The 23,837-nt window shown below is 43.2% G+C and overlaps 1 protein-coding gene across 1 annotated transcript in view; it reads right to left on the minus strand.

Annotated features, from left to right (window-relative positions):
• Positions 1–8,535: 8,535 nt before the first annotated feature.
• AGPAT5 (1-acylglycerol-3-phosphate O-acyltransferase 5) overlaps positions 8,536–23,837 on the minus strand; it is a 60,492-nt gene continuing 45,190 nt past the window's right edge. The window contains exons 7-8 of the mRNA XM_063330336.1: positions 12,743–12,866; positions 8,536–11,071 (exon numbers count right to left, since the gene is read on the minus strand). Of these exons, the coding sequence (XP_063186406.1) occupies positions 10,846–11,071; positions 12,743–12,866 (350 nt within the window). The 3' untranslated portion in view covers positions 8,536–10,845. The remainder of the gene's footprint in view (positions 11,072–12,742; positions 12,867–23,837) is intronic.

A 23,837-nucleotide genomic window follows, 5' to 3' on the forward strand; every position in this document is an offset into this window, starting at 1 on the left:
ACACAGGGAAGAAAAGATGGCAGCTCTGCCCAGTGGCTACACCTGGGGTTTGCTGGGGGCAAAGCAGGATTATCTGCAAAGGGCAGGGAAAGAGGGTCCATCTCACAGCCCGGGCTCCCCAGCGCTCTGGCACAGGACTCCTGAGGGAACCTCTGTCTTACAGAAAGTGCCTTCTTAATATGCAGTGACTACCTTAGAGTAGCCACCGTGTTACAAAAGCCGTGCAGGCACGACAGGAGGGGCTTGAAGCTTCATAAACAGCACAGAAAGGTCTGGGGTTGACCTTTTCACTGCAGTGAAAACCAGTAGGTCATAGAATCATGGAGTCGTAGAATCATAGAATCGTAGAATCACAGAATGGTTTAGGTTGGCAAGGACCTTAAAGATCACTTAGTTCCAACCCCCCTGCCCTGGGCAGGGACACCTCCCACTAGACCAGGCTGCTCAAAGCCCCATCCAGCCTGGCCTGGAACACTTCCAGGGATGGGGCATCCACAGCTTCTCTGGGCAACCTGTTCCAGTGCCTCACCACCCTCACAGTAAAGAATTTCTTCCTAAGGTCCCTTCTGCATTTGCAGCTTAATGTGGAAAAGCATGGAAGAATGGAAAAAAACCCAAGAACCCCAGTCGTTACACCCAAACACACGTGCAGTCGGTGTTCCCTACTGCGGGCATGCAAGGTGCAGGCTGGCCGGAGTCCCACGGGCAGATGCCATGATGTGCACTGCCGCAGTCCCGCTGTGTGCTCAGCACTGGCAGGTGCTTCCTGCCGAATAATGAATCCCCACTTACAACTCTAACCCCTTGGCGTATAAACTGCAATATCTCTTCCAGTTTCTGCGTAGGAGCTTCACCCATGTAAGAATTTGGTGTGAAATCTTTCCAAAAACCCAGGCAGGCCCGGATCACTGCGGGGGCCCAGGGCATGGAGAGTAGGGTCAGACACCCATCCTCCTGCCCCCAGGGGAGGCTGAGCTTGCAGGGACGGGGTGTCCCCCACTGGTGACTGGGGGTGGCTTGCTGAGAGGACAGGCGAGTTTCAGTTGGTTTGCAGAGGGAAAAGTAAAGTAGCTGGTCCCCCCGTGCTCATTGCTGCAGCCTGGTCAGCGATGACTTCAGAGGTGACCCAAAGGCAACTTTCCCACGGCAGAGGAAGGGGGGAAGGGAGCCCCACAGGGCTGTGGTAGCCGAGCGCCTCGGGAGTGGATATGAGCAAGGGGAGGCTCATGTCAGGCAACCTGTAAGGCAGCATCCGCACCGCATCTGTCAGCTGGGCCCAAATCCCGGGGTTTAATCCAAGATGCCGGCTGAGCCGCTGCTGTTGTGAACAAATTAGGTCCTAACAAACACTGGACAAGCTGCTGGGCTCATACTTGCTGCCTCCTGACGGAAACCTCTGCTGTTTGCACGAAGCTGCTCCTTGGCTCTGCTCCTGTGCAAACTCAGCAGTCACTGAGATGGCAGGTGGTGCAAGAGGACCCCTTTGATCCAGAAAAGAGAGGGACGTGAGACTTGGCAGAGCGCTGGGCTCTTACAGCCCTGCCTCTCACAACCGACTCGCACAGCATAAAGATGTGGACTCCAGCTGTCCTGGCAGGCCAGCCGCTTGTCTTAGGGGCTCTGGAGGATGCTGAAACCCCAAAAAGGAGCCCCACGAGCCCAAATGTGTGAGCTACGTGGCTGTTGCTGAACACGTAGTACTGGCATATTGTATGACTGAGGAACTGTGAGCTGCAGGGTCTGCTAAATGACAGAAATCTTTTTTTCTTTTTCATTAACGGCTGCATTCTTCCCCCAGCCTTAAGTCTCATGTTTCTAATGCATTTTATAATCAGACTATCAAACTTCCAGGCAGAAGTTAGTAATATCAGCCAGCAACACTGACCTCACCTGGGTGGTAGGACTGATTCTGAGCACTTCAGAGACACACCGGCGCTGGACGATGAAGGTATGCTCAGGAGCAGCTGTTAGAAATTCATACTCGTTGAACAAAATACAGTATTTACTGACACGAGGAAGCAAAACACTTAGATATTCTGTACATAACTTTTAGCTACTCTCTGCTTCGGCCCTTTGGTTTAGTTAAACCTTTATAACCTCATTTGTATAGCCAAGCTGTCTCGGCATATTATCAGGTTTGGCTCAAGTAGCCGAACTTCATTACATGGAAAGCAAAATCTGAGATACATGCAGCCATAAAATGGATTCACTGAAGACACCCAGTTAAAAACAAAAGCTGAGCCAAATCTGGTCCAAACCACAACCGGTCCCACATCGGTCCTCGAGTCCAAATTTTCTCAGAGTTCAAGGTTGAGGGAGGGAAAATGTGATTTCCATGCATGGCTGGTAGTGCAGTCTAGGGTTAGGCCTGCCCAACGCATCCTGCCATCTCGATCCTGGGTTTATTTTGCCCCATCAGCAAATATTTACACCAAAGCTTTTGTTGCCAGGTGGGTGTTAAAGGCTGGGTCTTCTTCAAAGTTTTCAGCCAAAACAGTTCCCCATTTGAGGGAGCATCCTTTTTCCTTAACCTAATCATGGCCAGGTTTAAGACAAACAAAAGCCCACATCCCCCTCCCAATACTCTGGCAATCTTCTTCAAAAAGCTGTGGTGCTTTTCTTATTGGAAGAGAGACTTGGAACTGGACAAAAAAGTAACCTTACTGCTGAGAGGGACTTTTTCTAGTCTCAGTGAAAAGTCTGTCCCAATTTGGCCAATTCATAAGGCTTTGGAAAAAAACCAAGCCAGCTGTAGTTCACACGTGCTCACCAGAGGCTAGAGCTTGCAGGCTTCGTTCTCTGGTGAGTTCGTGAGCATGGGACATGCTCCAGGGCTTCCCTAGCAATTGCAATTCCTAACTGTTTCAGGCCAGAGCAGGTCTAAATCCAGATACTTGGAGTCGAAAGCATGAAATTTATTTTTTTTTTCACCTGTTTGTTTCCAGGCTACATGAAGGACGTCAGCTGAGCTGCATTCAGAGGAGGTGAGATGTGCAAGAGGAGAAGATATTTTGGAAAAGTAGACTCAGAGCAGACAAAATGAAGCCTGGCAGAGAGAGCTGGGGGACACAAAGTGTGTGGAGAGTGGGGGGAAATCGGAGGACGGAGAGGAGACTGATCCACGGCGAAGCGCGGAGTCTGGCAAGGCAACTGGGAAATGGCGCGTGGGGAAAGGATGTGAGGGGTCTCATTTCAGCCTCTCTTTGCACGAGATTCTGAGCTCACTTGGGAGCACTCGAGCTCACTCAGACGGCCTTCCCGTACCTTACTGACTGCACGTTAAATAAACCTGGTTTCCAGGATGTCACAAAATTTGGAGAGGGCTTTTCTTCTAAAGCTTAAAATTGCTTCTAAAAAAAAAGGAATGTAAAGTCCCTGTTTACTTCAGCTGACCCTGGTTTGGCCCCTGGGGGATGCTGCCTCTGCCATGCCCGCTGTGTAAACCCAGCGGTGCTGCCAGCGCCACCAGTGCCACCACTTGCTCTGAGATTCCCTGGTCAGCTGGGCACTTTGTCATCTCCCCGTGCCCGTGGCTCCACCGTTTGGCTTGAGTTCCCATTCCCACCTTCTGCAGGGCTTGTCGTGTAGCCTTTATCCCTGTGACCAGCATTCCTGGTGAGGGGACGTGTCCCTGCTCACACCTTTGCTTTTATACGCCTTGTGCTGCCAAGAATAATTGAATTGTTAGTTTTGAATCCGGCTGCGAAAGCATGAGCCGGCTTTCCAAAGGGATGCAGAGGACAAGCTAGCGGCAGCAGCCACTTGGCTTTTCCAACCCTGCGGTGCAAAAAGGGATGTGTTTTAAGTATTGCGACTTCTTGAATCCCCTAGAACAGGAATACAATTGACAGTATCAGGATATGTATACCCAGTCTCTTACTGCTGTTTAAACACAGAAAACAATACCGTATCCTGTACTGGCGGTAGGACTATTTGCTATGCAAAATTATTTGTCAGCTGTTTGGAATACCGTTCCTTTTCTGGACAATAAAACCACCATTTCTTTGGTAACTTCTACTTTTCTGTCTTTTTAAACAGCAGAGCGGATTATGTTATTCACCTATATTTATTTCTCTCGTTAGAAAAGCACGTGGGCCTTTGACCGCGTCAAGTCCTGTCTACAAGTGCATGGTTCCAGGAAGAAGTTACTCTGGATTTTAATTCATCCTCCCCAGCTATAAAAAACAGTATGTGTTTTTATAAAATCTTTTCACCCTTCATCAGTACGTGACCATAGTATTGCAATCCTTTGTGGTCAACAGGAATTTACTAAAGCACTTTGATGTCAAACCAACTTTTTTTATACCTTGTGTGACAAGAAGTGAAGACTCCTCAGTTTATGGAAGCCAAAGAATGCTCACAGATCATATAGGCTAGAGGCAAATTTTAACAGTCTCTTTATCACACAAGACTTTAAAAGACACTCGGGTGCAAACTAATGTAAAGGCAATGCCATTTTCTGGACCTATAATGTTTCTGCTAAAAGTGCAACCTTAGACTACAAGAGACGTAAACGTTTGCTAAACCATGAGTGCAAACCTTCACAAGGGCCGGTTGTGCCTACAGCATGAAAAGTAATTTAACTTAATACCTCCAGTTCAGGTTTCAGCCTTGAGAACTCTGCATATTCTTTTATTTGTGCCTAACAATGTTGTACAACATCTGATACTTTTTGGGATCATGGTAGTGTTAACTCTCCCATCTTGGCCAAGTGCAAATTAAATTCTCTAGCTCAGTTTCCAGCTCAGTTTCCCCCTGTGGTCCCAACTGGCTGAAGGAGCTTGCACAGCCGAGTAGGGCCAGGGGCTGGCTGCATCCAGAAATTCAAAATTGCTTTGGCAATTTCAGCCTTCGTGGGTGTCGCTGAAGGGGAAGGATGGTCTTGGTGCGGAGAGCGTGGGACCAAAACAGGCGTGGGGGCGACAAGGCCTGCTGGCGCCCATGACGCTCCAGGCTCACTCCTAACAAAGAAAGAGGCTTCAAATATTTGGCACTTTTAGGACAGAACCCTTCTCCTTTTTCTCATATTGTAACCGCAGCCTGGAGGCTACAACCACAGGCACGCTGGTGTGGGCGTGTGGGGTCACCGCTGGTTCCACTTTGTCCCCAGGGTCGTTCATTTTGGGTGCAGAATGCCCCAGGGCTGAAGCTGAAGGCAGACATCCAGGTACCCGGCCCATGCCTTCAGCACCGGTTACAGCCATGCTGGCCCTACAGATCTTGAAATCTTTTCCAACCGTTGCCAGAGCACCCAAAAAAGGTGAAAAGTGCTGCTACTCTGAATAGCGCGGCACATGTCCCTGAGGAGATGGGGTGGTGGTGCAAGTACCTTAGCTCTGGTCTTCCTCAGGCTGGGAGATGTTGACACCATATCTTCTACTTCCCGTTCCAGTGACAGGAACTTGGACTTTGATGCCCTGAAGTATCCTCCTCGAACTCACTGGAGACATCATCCCCCAACTTGTTGCCCCATCCATGCTTCAAAGCACGACTGAGCCCCAGCCCACCTTTTGGAGGGAAAGTCTGGAAAGAACACCAGGTCCTGGATACTTTGCAAACAAGCCAAGTGGGTTTTAGGACCTTCCTCTCTCCGAAACCCTTTGTACTGGCAGCCCATGGTGATGCCTGTCTCAGTCGATGGTGGTGGGACTGGGATTTGGGGGGCCCGTTTACTGCAGAGGCTTTGTGGGGAGCCTGGCAGCTCAGACCAGCAGCTCCGGCTACCACTGCATGGCCTGAGGACCAACAGCAACTTCTGCCCTTAAACATCTGTGTCCTCTGCAGTATCTCTGGGTCAGCGGGGCAAACAGGTTGAAATGGCTCTGGTTTGAATTAGTCACGCCGGGAACACAAACAGAGGCATCAAAATCTCCTTCGAAAACTGAGTTCCCACAAAAGATGAAAGGGAGACAGAACGGCTGTGAAATAGTTTGTACAAGCAGAACTAATGAAGTTTTCGCAACACAAATACGACCCAGGAACAAGTCATTATTTTTCAGGATAGCTTCTAGTCTTCACATTTACTTACGGCCACGGAAACCGTCCGTCAGTGGAAGAGCACGCTCCGGCAGAGGCGGGAGGGAGATCCCTCTTGGGTGTCCCCTGCAGGCTCACCAAGAGCCCCTCTCTGAACAGCAACACCTACTGCCAGCCCACCAGAGACCCCAGCCTCCCCACTAGCGTTTGCCCACCGAATGCCAGCCCTCAAAAGGAGAATGTCGCTTGAAAGAGGTGGGCGTGAGCGGGCACTGTGGGTCCAGGAGGGGAATGGAGGAAACCAGAGATTCACATCAGCGTCTGAAAAGTGATGAGGGACTCGTTAGGAAAACAAGGGTCAGTCAGTGCAGGGTAGGGCTGCAGATGTGGGGCCGGAAGAGGACAGGTAGGAGAAATATTCACCACGCTGACAGGGAAACTGGTCCCTACAGGGAAAACAATCAATCAGATGGAATCAATCAGTTGTGGTCATGCCTGACTGGGGCCGATGTTTCTAATCTTTTTTTGTATTACATTATTGCTGCTCTTCCTTCTCTGGACCTGCTCTGTGTTTTGTTTTAGTTGCGTGACTTCTGCCATTATACAAACTTAAAATATTTTTTTTTTTTGGTCTTACGCTTAGCAAATTGTGCAACACGCTTCACTGGGACCACAGAGCTCCAAACTGATGAGACGGGCAAGAACATGAAAAAAGATGAGGACGGGAGAAACTCCACTGCGTTCACTTCAAGCCCTTGTCATCAGAGCCACTCTACGAAAAGGTGACCTGGAACTGCAGGCTAGCACCGAACTGGGGTTTTCCATATTTATAAAGGAAAAGCCTTGATAAAACAGATGCCAAGACCTTGAACCTACTAACTGGTTTTCCATTGCCTTTCTGGGCATGGCTGAAATTTCTGCCATTAAAAGTGTTTTTTATTTGGAGGTGGTCGGGGAGAAGCCTCTCTCTTAATTTTGAACACTAAAGCCCAACATACCAAACCTGCTCCTTGTCCCCTTCATTATCCAATGCTAAAACAGTCACCTCTCTCCCCCCCGAGTGAGTATATATACGTTCTATGCACACTAAAATGCCAAAATAATCAGAAGCCAATTTTTAACTACTAGAAAAAATAGTTTTACAGGTACGCTACATTCCACCGATGGGAGAAAATACAAGTATTGACGCTAACAAAATGCTTGAGAGGAGTCAGCAAAAGATCGCAGGAGGCTGGAGCAGCTCCAAAGCCGAGATGAGGCACAAGAGCGTCTGAGAACTTGCCAATTCTGGCTGCTCTCGAGCAGCCTTTCCCAAGCGACCGCCCCTCACGTGTCCTAGTCAGGCTTCCTTCACTGGAGCATCACTCGGTGCTCTGAGTTTTCTGTCGCACTTCACTTCTTGTGTTCTCCATTATTTAAGTTAATGCTTCCTTACTGGCCCAATTCCTCCCACAAAAGTAAACCTGAGGATAACATCATGGAAATAGCACAGAGTGGTGGTGGTGCCAACTACAAAAGGTTTACATGTAGGTTATGCATATGAATAGAGCAGTACTTCTGTAGAGGTAAATTGTTTTTATCAGATGTACTGATACAGCTGGAAAAATAAGTTTTTGAGGGTACAGGTCCCTCTCAGATTTAATGTGTCACTAAGACTTCAGTGACAGACGCTACTGAGAAATACTTCATGTGTTTGTTTGCAATACACCTCTTCCCACCCGCTGGGTCTGTCCCCTCTGTCAGTGCTGTCTCTGCAAGGCTTATCGCTCCGGAGCCCGACTCCTGCCCAGAACTGTGGTACTACACATGGATCTGTTGGAATGGGTCCAGCAGAGGGTCACAAAGGTGATCAGAGGGCTGGAGCACCTCTGCTATGAGGACAGGCTGAGAGAGTTGGGGTTGTTCAGCCTGGAGAAGAGAAGGCTCCGGGGAGACCTTATAGCAGCTTTCCAGTACCTAAAGGGGGCTACAGGAGAGATGGGGAGGGACTCTTTATCAGGGAGTGGAGCGATAGGAGGAGGGGTAACGGTTTTGAACTGGAAGAGGGGAGATTTAGATTAGATATTAGGAAGAAATTTTTCACTGTGAGGGTGGTGAGGCACTGGAACAGGTTGCCCAGGGAAGCTGTGGATGCCCCATCCCTGGAAGTGTTCAAGGCCAGGCTGGATGGGGCTTTGAGCAGCCTGGTCTAGTGGGAGGTGTCCCTGCCCAGGGCAGGGGGTTGGAACTAGATGGTATTTAAGGTCCCTTCCAACCCGAACCATTCTATAATTAACAAGCAAGAAGCGATGCTGGTGTTCCTGGGTGAAAAGCTATTCCAATCCGACTGACCTGGCTGGGTGTTGTGTTGGAACAAGCAGAAACCGATACTAACACATTTTTTAGCTGCACAGAAAAAAACCCAGAAAGGCAAAGTTGTTTTCTTTTCATTGACTGCTTCTCACACAAATGCTTCTGCCAAGGGCTGAAAACCACATTCGTAGCCTTTTTGTAAAGGGTTCCTGTTAACCAAGTTACAAACACAGAAGTGCAGAAAAAACTGAACCAGTAGACAGGACAGAAAAGTTGAATGAGCACTGGCTCTTCTTGCTTTAATGAAGAAATCTTTCAAGTTAATATCAGTGCATATTTAGAAATAGCATGTGATACTCCCAACATCAAATACATAGGCAAATTACAGTTTCAAAACTTTATAAATTAATCGCAAGAAAAAAAATAATTAAGATTAACATAGAGAATAAGGTTGAAAATAAACATCCTGCCTGTTTGTTGCACGGTGTCAATTATATTCCTGGTACTTAAACAACAAGAGAGATCCAGTATTTCGTGGCTATTAGGCTCTCCAAAATAGCAGTTATTTTTCTGCAAATGAATTAAGCAGTTTGCATTTATTTTTGCTGTGTAATTAAATGTTATTCTTAGCTGTTACAAAGAAATTTAGTCAAGTCAGAGTAAAATTTCATTCCCTGACTGAAAAAAATCACACTAACTGCGGCACACTGCCTGCTGGTTATACCCACTGGAAACGGCCAGCTGAGAATAGGAAGAGCTACATGGGAGCACGTTTGGCTGTTACATAAAATAGGTTGGTTGGTTTTTGTTTTTTTTTTTCCTTTTTTTTTTTCTTCTGGTTTCACAGCCTCATAACAATACTGTTTTTCAACACTGTTCCCAGTCATTGTTTTTAAAATGGTTCATCAACATATCCTGAATCAATCACCGATATAAATAACTCCAGTATGGACGGACACAGAACTGCAAACTGAATGTTGTACCGGATGATTTTAAGGTGGAACTGTAATTACTCTATAAAATACAGTAAAAAAAAAAAAAAAACAAACCCATGGTAAAAGCAGTATCTTTAATTAACTGGCAATGGTGGAACCTGAAAAACTGAGTTATAATTTTAAGAGACATTTAACTCGCGATGGACTCTAATGCAAGACAAATCGTACTGAAGCTAAAAAGTGATGCACATTTAAAGCTTGCCAGTGTGATATAAAAATATTCTCTAATTCTTTCATTTTGATACAGGGAACCCAAATCCCTAATGGAAGAAGATGAAGTACATCCTCTTTCCTACCCCACCGCTGCACATACAGACTATTCCCTTGCTATCAGGAAATGGCGTTTCCCCAACAAAACTTTCTGGTAGTAAGGGTTTGTTGATTTTGCTTTTTAAAGTGTATTTTCTGACAGGATATGCATTTCTTTCACTACTAGTCTATTGTGCAAATCGTACACATCAACCCCGTAAACTCCAATCCAACTGCAGCCTGCATCGCCTACAACGATTTGAGAATCGAGTGTGATATCACAGCACAGAGACGACGGCCAGATTATGAAACATCAGGCTAAATCAGATTAGTAGGAAAAAGGCACATGCTTCGGATTTAGCAGGAACATCTGAAGGTTCCTCGTTACCATACCCTTACACTCCCAAACGACAGTTTGCTTCCAGAAAGTCGTGAGGTAACAGGAAACTTCTGAGCGTTCCCCGCCGCTTATGGCACGTACACACGGGAGGTCTGTGAGCTCAGCTGAAGCTCTCGAGGCGCCAGGGGTAACGCAGACACAAGGTAAGCGACAGTCTGGTTAGGCCAGAAACAAAAACTTAACATTTCGTTTACACCGCATACGTTCCTTTAATGCACAAATACAGGGTGCGCAAAATAAGCTGTTTCCTCAGTAAAATTTAATGTTTTTGCATATGTAAAATAATCAGCTAATACTGCAATATAATCAAAAATCATGCACTAGATAAACAGAGCCTCTTCCCCATGAACAACAGGTCTCAGGAACATTTTATTCTGCTTCAGGTAACATCTCAAGATTTGCTAGCTTACGTAGTCCCTTTTCAAGAACACGGTATTTAGCTAAAACTGAAAAGCAAAATTAAAAAAAAAAAAGTTTTGATTTTAGTTGCGATACAGCTGGGGTTGGTGCATTGCAGCAGCTCAGTTGCATCTAAGAGTAACGAAAATTCAACATGAATATCAGAAGAATAAATATATACCCTAAATTAATCTCTGTAAATACATTCACAGGTCCACTTAAGACACCCTTATGCATAACTCATACTTCATCGAATCTGCATTTAGAGATGGATGTTAGTTCATGGGGAATGCAATTTATCATATGACTCGGTTTATCTGTCATTATTCCAGCAAAAATCAGTAGCAACTTTGAAAATCTACATTTATTTTCCCCAGACCAACCACACAGAGGCTTAAGTCACAAATTCTATTATTTCCAATGTTCGATCAATAAGGCTTTATTTACACTTTTTAAACTATAAAGTCAGGAAAAAGTTTGGTGCAATGCGCAAGAAAAGACTGCACATTTCACCGACTGGAGACTAACATCTGCTTATGGTTTAATGCTAACCCACAGGCAGCCGAGTAAAGTCCCATATATCCACGTTTTTACATAAAGTTTCCTTCCGGATTCTGTCAGAAGCATACTAGCAGTCAGGCCACCTAAAAACAGCAAAGATGGCAAAGTTTTCTTGAGGCTTAGTTTGGAATGAACACTTTTTTCAGGGAACTTATTTCTTCTTTTAGAATCCTTTGCATCATAAAACTCTATTAGTAACCTAAAAGCAGACAAAAGGAGATGGTCAAAGTTACACATTAGTGTAAGAAGTTTTAAGCAACTTTCATCCAATAACTGCTTCTCATCACACATTATTTAACAAACTATTTAATACGCAGCAGCTTATCTGTAAGAAATTGAAGCAATCAGTACACCTTAAGACTATGAAGCATTCAAAGTAACATCAGGGCACTCAATGTGAACCCTTGTGAGCAACAAAAGCAGATTTTCCAGAGGGACCAATTTTAACACTGAATATAGAAAAGTTGAGAAGAATCCTTTTCATTCAGCATTTAGCAAATAAGCCCAGAGGACCGAGCAACGTCGTAGGACAAAATAGCACACAGTTACTCACTGAACACTGAGGGCAGGGGGGTATCATCTTCATGAAATAAACTAAATAACAAACATGCAAGAGTAAAATACTACACCGTATGTTAGCAGTAAATTTTTTTCCTCCTAATTTTGAAGACCAGTAATAAATGGATTCGAAAATTCTGAGGTTTTGTTTTAAGCATCTCTAAATTTGCCCGACCAACTGCTTTGGCTCTAGGAAAGATATTCTGGTCAACAGGATTCTACCATGAGACACAGATGGATCAGGGTTCAGTTTTGCTGATCTTCACCAGAAGACTACGTGTGGGCCACTGGACAGCCTTTTATTTTATCTGTCACTTACTTGTCTATAAAATGAAATTCAGACTTTCTCGTCTCTCAAAGCTGAGGGAAAAGAAAAATAACTTAGCAATCCTAAACTTTTAAGACACTTCAGTAATAGTGCCATGTTTACAGACAGGCATGTTAACTTTTACATAGATTCAAAGACGACAGGACAAATTAATCTGTTTTTTACTTCCGTGGAGTGCGAGACCGGCACATCAATTTTAAAGCAGAACGTATCTGAAGAACCAAGGAAATTTCTAACTCATACAAATGTACTCAGGGATTTAGCAGGTAAACAAATTTAGCTCCCTTAAATTGGACTTCATATGTGGCAAATCAAACCATCATCTCTCGAACAATGCTTAAATCTCACATTTAGGCACAAGGTCCCCCAGGACCTGTTGCATGCGCTCACTCATGACTTTATCTGGAGATGCTGGAGCAAGTCAGGCATTATAGTTCTGCCATGATTCAAAGACAGACAGATAAAACAACTTCACCTAATTTCCCCAGTGAAGGCAGGGATCTCAGAGTTACTTGTGTTTTTATCCAGTCGCTGTCTGGTGAAAGATGCAGAAACAATTTTGGCAGAAGAGATTAGATTAGGACTTGTCCCTTTCTAACTCTAACACTAATTACGAGGCTACCATCAAACTCCTTTTGCTTGCTTGCTTGCCTACCTTGGGCACCTTGCATTCCTGGCTGTGCATAACTCAGCTTCAAGCAGACAAATGGAGAGTATTCAGATGAATATGAGTCTTGCCTGAAACACGGATTCACAGCTCTTCAGTCTACGGGAAGTCTAAAGCCCAGGAATCTCAATCTCTTAAGAAAAAGCTTTAACCCCAAAGGTATTATACCAAACATGCCCAGGAGTACCAACGCCACCTCTCTTCAGAGAGCCCTACAGCTTGCGCTGCTGGTAACACAGAAATCGTGGGTGCATCTGTTAATATAAAAGAAGGAAGACAGCTTCTTGAAACAGGAAGTTCTACATATTGTTACTCACTTATCCTTTATTTCAAAGCGTTCATGAAGCCACCTTCTCATGTACATCTGCTCTTCTGGAATGTCCTTCAGTTCAATTCGATCAATGAAAATGTGAACTCTCGGGCATTCCTTGCAAAGAAACTCTAAAAAAAAAAAAAACAAAACAAAACAAAAAACCAACAACAAAACAACAGGAATGAGTTAAAGAAACACTGTAGGGCATTTGTCCAAAATACGCTGAAAATCTGTCCTCATAGCTGTCAGTGCCTTGGAAACCTGCTTCAGTTGTCAAAAGCTCTTTATGTTTGCTCTTTATGTTCACATCCTGAACACTTCACTGACCTTAGAAGCCATCTGGCCTACATGTTTTTGAAAAGGTGGCCCATTATCACATGCAGCATGGAAACCTTGTCCTAAAATGCACCCTGCTACCTGTAAAACGCTGTGCTTGAAAATGTTACACTTCCACCTCAGCAGCAATCTATTCATTCTGTAGCGTGGGATGCAGTAACTTCGATGTCATCAAATTATCCAGTCTGCAATTTTGATTAAAGTTAGTAATCCTCTTTGCTTGTCCTTTTAAAAATATAAATTTTGCTTGCTCCTGGACGACAAAAATCTGAATTACAGTGCTTTCCCAAAGCAGCTCCAGGAGGAAGTGGGCTTCAGTTTAAGTAATAACCTATAATTAAAAAGTGTAATAGGGCAAAAGACTCAGAACAAAATACTGCTTTCCATTTTGCATCCCTTCATTTTTCTTCTGTCATAGAGCATTACAGAGCTCAAGACGGCCCTACTGCATTTCCCCCGCCCTCGTTTCCTCAATTTGCCCCTAGAAAAATTTAGCACGCAAGCCTTATGCCAGTTGCAAACAAAACGGCATGAGTCAAATAGCCTTGTAGGATTTCTTACAACTAACAAGTGGTAAAAATACTGCATGCGGGGTGAAAAACGCACCAGTATTTGCGTATTAGTAATCATCTGCATGTACCAGTAGCAAGGGGTACTGCAGTAACAGTAGCGTCCCTGTACGAAGAGATGCATGATGTGAGGATGGAAGTCCTTGGGAATCTGCGCGATCTTTATATTTTGAGAAGGGACCAGAAGTGCCTCCCTACAATACAGTCGGGCAACAAATTTAACACAGACTGGGTGGTCCTTTTGGGTTGCTGACATTTTTTGGACAGCAGTGCAGATGTACAGAAGACTTTGACCCATAACTGTTAGGGGTATCTCGAGGAACGACTGTCCAAAATAGTTGTCACTGCATGTACATCTTTATTATTGTCTGCCAAGCAGATATCCCCCTATTTGTTTTTCTTCTTTACAGGATTATTTATTTTTAAGGACTTTGCTGTAAAAGCAATCCTTATCATACATTAGAAATTGCCTTAAAGAATTTTAAAAGCCTCTTCACACAAATGTGTTTGCGTGCTTATAGAGGGGGAGGGAAGGAGAAGAGATAAAGCCATTGGTAAAGTCTTAACAGCATTTTGGGGCAGAAATTTGTAAGGTGCTGCGTGCAGTTTTGTGTAGTCCTCAGGCAGAGAGTGCCCTTCACTGAACCGCACTGTAAAGGGAGCGACACGGCCCCGGCACCACCAACTGAAGAAATGGCTGAGGGCTCTAACCAGGAACAAGTCCACCTCTTAGCCATGGAGCAGCAAGCACAACCGTCGCCAAAAACTCTGTGGTAAATCCATCTCCTAGCTCCGGCTATTAGATGGCAGGCAAGCTGGAGTCCAGAATGACGGCAGGTATAGGCATTGTCTTCAGCTTGACGTGGAATGCTTTTACTAACTGCAAAGAAATCAGTGTTCATGTATCTGAAAGCAAGTTTTTCCTCTTGTAAGAAAGGAATTTCCAGGTCTGTTTCTCTGAGGATACTATCCAGGCCACTATATGAAGGTCATTCTCTATAGGAGCAGCTAAAAGCATACTATTAATATTTTAAGATGACAGATGTATTATCCGCGTCTTAAATGCTTATAATGTTCACTGATGTATAAATCCTCTTTTTGAGTGGTATTACCTATTAAGCGGAACATTCTAAAAATATGCAAAACTGTACCTAGAAAACAAATGCCTGGAAGCCAGATGATATGGTCTTTTTCATACTAGACTCCTACAAAAACCATCTCTGCTGTGCATATTCTAGCTTTAAAAAGTATTTGAAACATTCTGTGCATTGTATAGTGTACATTTCTTTTGCTTCATAGCACATAGGTTGCTCTGTATAGGAACAAACAACTCTTTCCTGATGTTATTTATAATCTCAGTTATAACTTATTAAGGAAAATTATAAATCAATCAAAATTCTATCTTAGATGAGACAGCATTATTAATAGCTATACGGTATTTTTAAAACTAACATTATGCTCTTTAAAAAAATATTGATATTTGGTCATTTAAAGACAGCAACAGAGTACATTATCAATAATAAGCTCTAGTTAAGAATAAGATGTAAGTATTTCAAAAGAAACACCTTCCCCCACCAAAGCTGAAATGTAGCAACTCTACAAATCTGCTCAAAAAAAGCAAAAATCCCTCTACAAATACCTAAGCGTTGCCGCTGGTTTTCTACCTTATGCCCAAGTTCCAATGCAAGTTGATTCTTACTACTTCCCACACTGGTCGTCTTCAACCAGTCTAAATTGAGTCCCCATACGTGAACATCCTAAAACTTCGCCTTAGTTTCCCACCTTTGCAAATCCCAGTGCTCTTCTCCACAGCCCTACTCTCCCTTGCCAAAGGCTGCGTGATGTGCAACTGCGGGTGCTCCCCTAGAGAGGATCATGATTCCCACCCATCGATTCAAGGCCCTTTTATCCAAAGCTTGGGCATCCAAGACATCTGCAGACGTTGTTGTAATGCCTGCAATCGAGCTAGTCAGGGAATCTGACTAGTCTTTAATTATCCAATTCATGGCAGCGCTTAATGCAATTAATCCAAAATTTTTTTTTTAGATGCAAAATGTTATTGCACTCACGTAAGAACACCAATGGATAAGAAAAAGATACTGAGAGGTTGTTTTTGAGAAGAAACAGCTGGATTTTATCACCACAACCTCTAAAGGTTTGTGGTGGTCCTATAACCCTTAATTTCACATTAGCTTAACTCCCGAGAGACTTATGTAATTAAGCTAAGAAACAAAATCTTATTGAAGCAATTTATTATGTGCAAATTACATCCAACTTCAGGGACACTAGCCCTTAAGGCCAACATCTGACTGGCCTTTCAGATCCTTAAACTTGCCAGAATTTGTTATAATTAACAGCAGGAATAAGCAAGCCTGAACTTTCCTTCAAAAGGCAACACATAAGTGCAAATCATGCATTATAATCAAATGTTATATTGGCGACAGCATTAGTCAATCAAGAACCAAGTACAATTTGGGTTAAATGAATACTAACAACTTGTGTGGGAGCCAAGTGGCCTGACTTTTGTGTGGGAGACAATTTCCTAATAAAACTTTCCATCTAGCTAAATGACAGATACAAGTGCAGAATGCTTGTAATGCTTCTAGTGACCAACCACGGCAGAAGGAACTGAAAATAATAAGGTGGGTCAAACGTTTTTGTTCTTAAACTGCGACATTGTGGCCCTTCTTCCGCGGGACAGGATTCACACTAGCGCAGGACCGAAGGATTCAGTGCAGAACTAGGATTAATGAATGGGGTACAACAGCCTCCAGGAAAGGAATCGGATCCACAGACTTTTTAATTGCAAACAAATGTTTTGGGAGGGTGTTTTTCTCACTGGCGCTTCCACAAAATTCTGCCAGTTTTCAGCTCTCACCTTCAAAAGCCAATTAATTCTGTTTTGAATTATCAGCATTACCAGGGAAAGCGAGGGAAGGAGGGTATGTCTATCCAAAGCATAGACATACCTGTAACTGAGAAGGGACATACAAATGGCCTCAGACCACCTTCCCCTTAATGCTACCACAGAAGTTCATTCCACCACTCCAAATTATTTGCCTTGCCCCTTAAGAAAGTTGTGACAGCGGCGTTACACTTAAACAGATATTCCAGTTTGCAATTACTAATGAAGTCTATTTTTATATGCACTTGAAATACGACAGCAATAAAGTAGCTCAGATTTCAACCTCCTACATCAGCTCTTTTACGGCAATGTAATTATTGCCAAAGTCCTTCAAAATTAAGAAAGGACAAACTGAAGCCTGGCATAGTCGTGTCCACCTAAAGAGCCCCCAAGTCTCTCCAGTTTTAAGATTTCAATACTGTCCATGATAAATTGAAAGTGGTATCACAGGGAACTGAAATCTGACTAATGTATTCTAAGTAACTAGTGTTTCAAACGTGTGAGAATACATCTCTTCAGTAACAGAACATTGTGTGTTGTGGTGCATATAGTTTTACAGGCAAAACCATGATAGTGAAGACATTCTTCTCTGAACTGTAGGTGCTTTCTCCCCTTTTAAAATTTTCATTAGCCTGGACTTAAGTCTTCAGCTACCCAAGCAGTTCATAAACTACCTCCTCCTCAAAGAAAGAAATCCCATCTCCCCACTTCCACCTACTTTGCGCACCAAATTAACAATCCATTGGCAAAACAAACACAAATTTAAGTGCTGCGCTGTTTCTCAGCTTCACGCTTTCCATCACCTCAAGTTGAGCTGACAGGAAACTATTTCACGGCTTGCTCTAACAAAATAAAGCAGTGGTACAGCAAAGCGGCGCTAGACGGGAAAGCAAACGCCCAGGGTACAGCGCAGGTTGCTCCGAAGGGTTGCCCTGGGGAGCAGGGGAGGAGCAGGCAGCACCAACGCTTGATGGCACTGCTGATGTAGGGAAGCACGGGGTGGATGCTCTGCAGGCTGGATTGAAGCTTGCGGCCAGGAGACAAGCCTGGGACCCGAGGAACAGCCCTCTCAGAAATGCTGCCAATGAGATGCGACGCACACAGAGATCAGAGCCACCACGCACACACGAGGGGCACGGCGTAGGGGGTAAACACCTGAGGAGCTGGGGGCCTTTTGAGACAAGAGAGATGGGATGCACCTGAATTGTTTGAAAACTGAAAAAGAGAGCATTTCAACTGGCAGTGGGGCAAAGCTGAAGGTCAGGAAAAGCAACCTGTTCAGGTGGATGTAATGTATGAGGTGGATGTGGCTAAAATTCAATGGGAGGGCAAAACTCAGAAGTGCCTCTGCACAAACATGAGAAGCCTAAATATGAAGACAGGAGAACAAGAATTACTGGCACCAAGAGATTACCCCCGTAAAGCAGGCCTCCTGGTGACCCTGAAGGAGCATGCGATGTTCCCAAGCTACCAGATTTATAGGAATGACAGAATAGGAGATCCAGGTGAGGGAATGGGAGCGTGCATGAAGGATTATATCAAGTACAATAGCTTTATGTAATAAGGAGACAGAAGCGCAATGAAATCCTCGGGAATGGCAGTCCTAGACTCTTATAAAATATATATTAGATAGATATATTACATTACTTCCTGATAAGATTGTTAATAGTGACCAGAAACTGTGAAGCCAGACTGCGAGCTGCAAGTTCAGGGTTGATGGTGGGAATGTGAGATTCCAGCTACCTTTATCGAACTGCATCAATGCTTCATCAGGACGAAGTGGAGGGGGACAAAATCTAAACAAACCCCAAAAAACCCAACCCAAACAAAAAACCAAACAAAAACACCAGAGAAAAAAGAAAAAGAGAGAGATTGTTTCCTGGAAAAACTAGTAGCAAAACCCACAAGAAAAGATGCCATTCCTGATGCGGTCTTGAATGGTGCAGTGTTAGTGAGAAGTGCTCTGCAACCACAATACAACTAATTTCAGCACTGTAGAGAGAGAGTCTTAATGAATCCAGCACACAAACACAGAATTAAAGAACTATGTAATGATGGGGAAAAAAAAAAGGCAAAGTGTCAAAACACCCTAAAAGACACAGTCCAAAAGGAGGCAGCCTAGAGGCTGTTGAAAACAACCTCTGAATACCAAACCGCAGAAAAACTTGTATTAGAAACCCACATAAAAGCTGTATAATGCTGCAAAACAAAAAGTCTGGGTGGGTCTGAAACCCACTTATACGGCTTAATGGGAAAATTAAGGGGGCTACCACTATATTCCTACCTTCTCCTCTTTGCAGAATGGAAAATTTGCCCAAATAAGGAAAAGCCACAAAACCGCTTATGCCAAATGTAAACATAAAATTAAGAGGACTAAAGAGGAACTTGAAAAATGCAAAGGATGCTCTAACAATTTTAACTTTTTTGAATATATTAAAAGCAGTAAACCAGCTAAGGCCCTGGTGGGACTGCTGGGTGACAAAGGTGTGAAGAGCAGCACTCATGATAAAGTATAAACCCTCACAAGAGAAGCTCAAATATTTGTTTGCATTATTCTGTCTTGCTGAAAATGTTTGACTCCTACACTCATTGCATTCTTTGTACCAGATTGCTGAAAGGAACTAGATCAATAAGTAAACAGACAGAAAGTATTAGACTAAATAAACAAGTTAGATGCCAGGAAGTCACCAAGACCAGACAGCATTCATCCAAAAGCTCTCAAATGTGGAATTTAAAAACAAAGATGTGTAACCTATCATCACAAACAGCCTTTGTGCCAGAAAAATGGGGAGTTTCCCTTCTACAAACGAGGGCTTTAGAGATGATGCTGGGAAATACAAACCAAAGAGTCTTACATCCCTGGGTAAGATAGCAGGGTCTATAATAAGATCGCTAAGCACAGAGATAATCACAATCTGTTGGAAAAGAGTTGGCGTGGATTCTGTAAAGGGAAATCCTGTCTCACCAATTTGCTGGATTTCTACAACAGTGTCAAGGAGCAGGCGGATAAAGGGGATTCACTGGACATGATATATTTGAGTTTTCATAAAGCCTCTGACAGGGTTCCACATTGAAGGCTATTAAAGAAATTAAGCTGCTATGGGATTAGAGGAAACGATGTTTTATGTACCAAAAGCTGCTTAAAGGAGAGGAAGCAAATGGCAGGACTTAATGGTCACTTCTCAGGATGGAACAGACCCAGCAACTGGGGTCCTTCAGGGATCGATGCTAGGACTGGTTTTACTCTGTGTCGTGGCCGATGAGGTGAAGAAGGGAGCAAACTCTCCAGTTTTTCACATCTTTTTCAGAAGATCCTAAGCTCTTTTGGGTAGTCAGATGTTGGCTGAACTCCAAAAGGACCTCAAAGCTGAGCAAACAGGGTGAAAATGTGGCACTGAGCTTCAGCGTAAACAAACATGGGGAAAAAATAACTGAAAGCCTGATTACATGATGCTTAACTTGGAACTGGTGGTTATAATTTGGGAGTCACTGTCCCTTCTCTGAAACCATCCTCTCAATTGTGCAGCAGCAACCCCAAATCCCCCCAAATACTGGGCAGCATCAGCAAGGACATTGAGAACAGGGCAAAGTGAGTCAATTTGCAGATACATAAAAAGATTGTGAATCCACATTTTAAATACCGTGTGCAGTTCTGGTCTCTATCTCAAAGAGGATGTAGCGGACTCAGAGAAGGCCACAGAAAAGACCAACTAAAACATTTAAGGAGAAAAAGCACCTGCATTACAAACAAGGAGAGATTAAAAAGGACGGATTTTCAGTTTGGAGATGGGAAGCAGAGAGAAGGATATGACAGCTTAAAAAAAAATCCTGAAGATGGCAGGTAAGAACTATAGCTCAACAAGTCCTGCAAATTCAAGGCTAAATAATATCTGTACCTTCCTAAAGATGCCCAGATCTAAAGAATCTTTTAAAATTATTATTAGAAAATGGTATAGTTTTGTATACTGCTATTTGCAGTGGAGAGCAGCATAGTGTCATTTTAAGCTGTTTTGCTGAAAAAAGATGGTATTTGATGAAGACCCATTGTACTTGCACGTTGTAGTTCACTGAAACAATCTCTAACAGATGCATTCTGGCCTTTGTACTGCTCTGTAACAATTTGTGAATATTGTATGTTGGCCAAGTTAGCAGGAGGTTTCCCACAAAAGCATAACAGTTTCGATCAACAGGCTGCCAGCAACAGAACCTGGATCAGATTAGGTGTGTGTATTACATCTAAAGGGTCTCCCCAGCTGCTGGGAACTGAAAAGGACCAAATTTAGGATACCTGTGTCTTCGTTGGAACATTTTTGAAGTTTCAGAAGGGGGAAAAAAAAAGTTGAACTATGCAATTAAAAAAAAAGGCAAGAAAAAATACAAGGATTGGACCAGTTCAAAACAATGCACTCTCAAGCAAATAAACAGGATCTGTTAGGAACTATGCCAGTACTGCTAGTATTGATGTTTTTGCCTTCCCTTCAGACAGTCTGTTTTGATAAACAGAGAACAGTACCACAAACAGAGTACAAGAAAAGGACTCTGATGAACAAAAAAAGCAAAAATAAACACAGGCTCTCAAAGCAGCAACATATTCCTGGCCAAACCTGACAGTGTTAAGAAATTAAAGTTGTTTTTGTTATCCTCAGGGTTTAGATACACTTTTGCATAAGGATCAGGAGTTCCTCGAGCTGTTGTACAGCAATGCTGCCTGGGGAACCGAATGCTTCCTCTCACATGTGCACGAGGCCCAGGGCCCAGGGTAATTTTATGAATCTCCAGCGTAAACACTTTCAAAATCCTCTTTGTGTAGCAGAGGTTTTGTGATGACCGTGTGCTTTCTGATCACAAATTCCCAACGGGAAGCCACAGATATTTACCGTCAGTCGAAGCTGCTTGAGAATAACTGCAATACACAAGGTCCCAGTTCACAGTCAGAGGAACACACACTCTGGGCCCGAAGGGATGCTGAAGGGGGTTATCACCCTCACTGAGGGGGTGTTATTAACACAGAGATGCAGCGCCCACAGGTGTTTTTGATTTGGGAAATGGAAGAATCGTTTACGCTTGCCTTATTCTTACACGCCTCCTTAGGCATCCAAATTTAGTTATTGGTGGAGACACGAAACTGGGCTCCAGGGACTCCAAATACGGTCATCTTTGTGTCTGTGTTCTGAGACAGGTAAAGAAACAGCGGTGCTACTCATGCTCACACTGACCTTCGTTTTCTCTGATTTTTGGAGTCCTATGAAGAACTACGGCAAGGTCTGCATAGAGTCCCATAAACTGATGCTGCTCTTCAGTGAAATGTCATTGTTTTCAATCAGAAGTATGTTTAATTATTACAGTACGAAAATACTTTGTGTCTACCCAGACCATTGCTATCTGCAGAGTATTGATGCATATGTCCACATCTGCATTCAAAGTGCCATTTCAAATAAGTCATCCACAAATCAACATATTGGCTTACACGTCAATCAAACTACTTTTAATAGGAAATTACAGGATTCTAAAATGACAGCACTAGTCCTATGGAAGACAAATGAAAATGCATTCAGTTTAAAACTGAGTGATACTTTACTTATTTTGTGGTACTTGCTGAAATCATGCTATTAAAAAAGTTGTATTTTAACATTTTACACAAAATAAAACCAGGGTTTTCCATTAAAGGAAAAACGTGTGATAGAATTTCACAGAACTATGTTGCCAGTTAGCGTTGTTATCAAAATTCCTCCAAATATTTCAATGGAAAATTGTGAAATATGAAAGGTAGGTACTTAAATTTTGCTTAAGCAGAATGACAAGTTCTTGATGTGAAATTTACTATACATGTTAAAAAGCCATCCCACACTTGATGCAGATTTCACCAATGCTGATGTCCAGCCTCAGTTCTAACCTACACCCGTTCTTCAGTTGCTCTAAAATAATTGCTATTTACTTTTCAATATTCTTTCATGCAATAAAAACTTGACAGCTAGCAGAGACCTGAACAGATTATTAGTCATTTCATCACTATAAATCTTACTTTGGACTGTTTTACATTCCAGTTACTGTTTATCAGTTTAGCAATTTAGTTCTTTAATTCCTTCAACGTTATCTATAACCATGTGCTAGTTATCATTCTTTGGACCTTGAACGACAATGGATGTTATCAAATTTGGGCCACGGTCCAGCCATAGACTGGTTTCTATTGCTCCAGTTTCTTTCCAGTTGTCCTGTACTTCACTGTCTAACTGGGTCCTAACAGAAGTGCAAGCATTTGGAAAAGTGTAATTTCCCCTAGAGAAGTTAGGGCAGTCTGACCTCCTCAAATTATACCGATCAAAGTGATGTACGGATTTTCAGAAATGCACACATACACATGCTTTCAAAGTGTTTGTTCTGGAATTGATATACAGCAGAGTCAATAATTCTCAGGAATTCCTCTGACTTCTTTAAGACAGAGTCTACATATACTTGCTATTTTTGTTCAGTGTTTATCATTGTCACATGCTGCTATTTCACACACTCTTTCATCTACAATGGCCAGATAAATACCATCTGGTTATGTTAAAGCCTTCAGGCAGAATAATAAAGATGTAGACGTGTACATAATGCTCTTTCAGGTGCAAGAATGACAACAGTTCCCACGTTCCACGAGACCTGCCCCTTAGCACCAGGCAAAGCTGGATGGGAACACTCAGGACTTTCATTCAGAAGTGGGAAAACCAGGTGCTCATACTTTCTTCCCAAGCTTATTTCTATTTTTTACTTAATGACAGTGCAGTAAAATAATATCAACAAATCCAGCACAAGAGTTTCCCCCCCTTCTTTTCCCTTTTAAATAGTTCTTCCAGAATTCAGTACCTGAGATGCCCTTCAGCTGTGCCGCAGTGCCCATATGATTATTTGCATCTTATTCTAATGACCACAACTAAATACTATCTAGCAGCATGGTCCTCCCTATGCAGCACCATCCCGTTCTGTCATTAATGATCTGGACAAACCACCTTCAGTAGTGAGAGGGGAGAAATCCGTGGCAAATCGCTCTTCTTTGGAAAAGCTGCCACGTGCAGGACAAGCTTCCACTGGAAACATACCAAGATCCAAACTTCTTGGAATGAAAAGGAATGAATAACAAATAAATGGTAGGAAAAAAAGTGCACCCATTGGTCACAACTGGATGTGAAGCAATAGCAGAAAGTAAGATCCCTGTCTAAAGCTAATCTAATCTTAGTCCCTGTCTAAGACTAATCAAATTTGACATCGTCTAAAACCAACAACTTGCATCTGCAAAGTGCCAACAAAGCATT

Source organism: Chroicocephalus ridibundus, chromosome 3 (assembly GCF_963924245.1).
Source record: "Chroicocephalus ridibundus chromosome 3, bChrRid1.1, whole genome shotgun sequence".
Taxonomy (NCBI): Eukaryota; Metazoa; Chordata; class Aves; order Charadriiformes; family Laridae; genus Chroicocephalus; species Chroicocephalus ridibundus.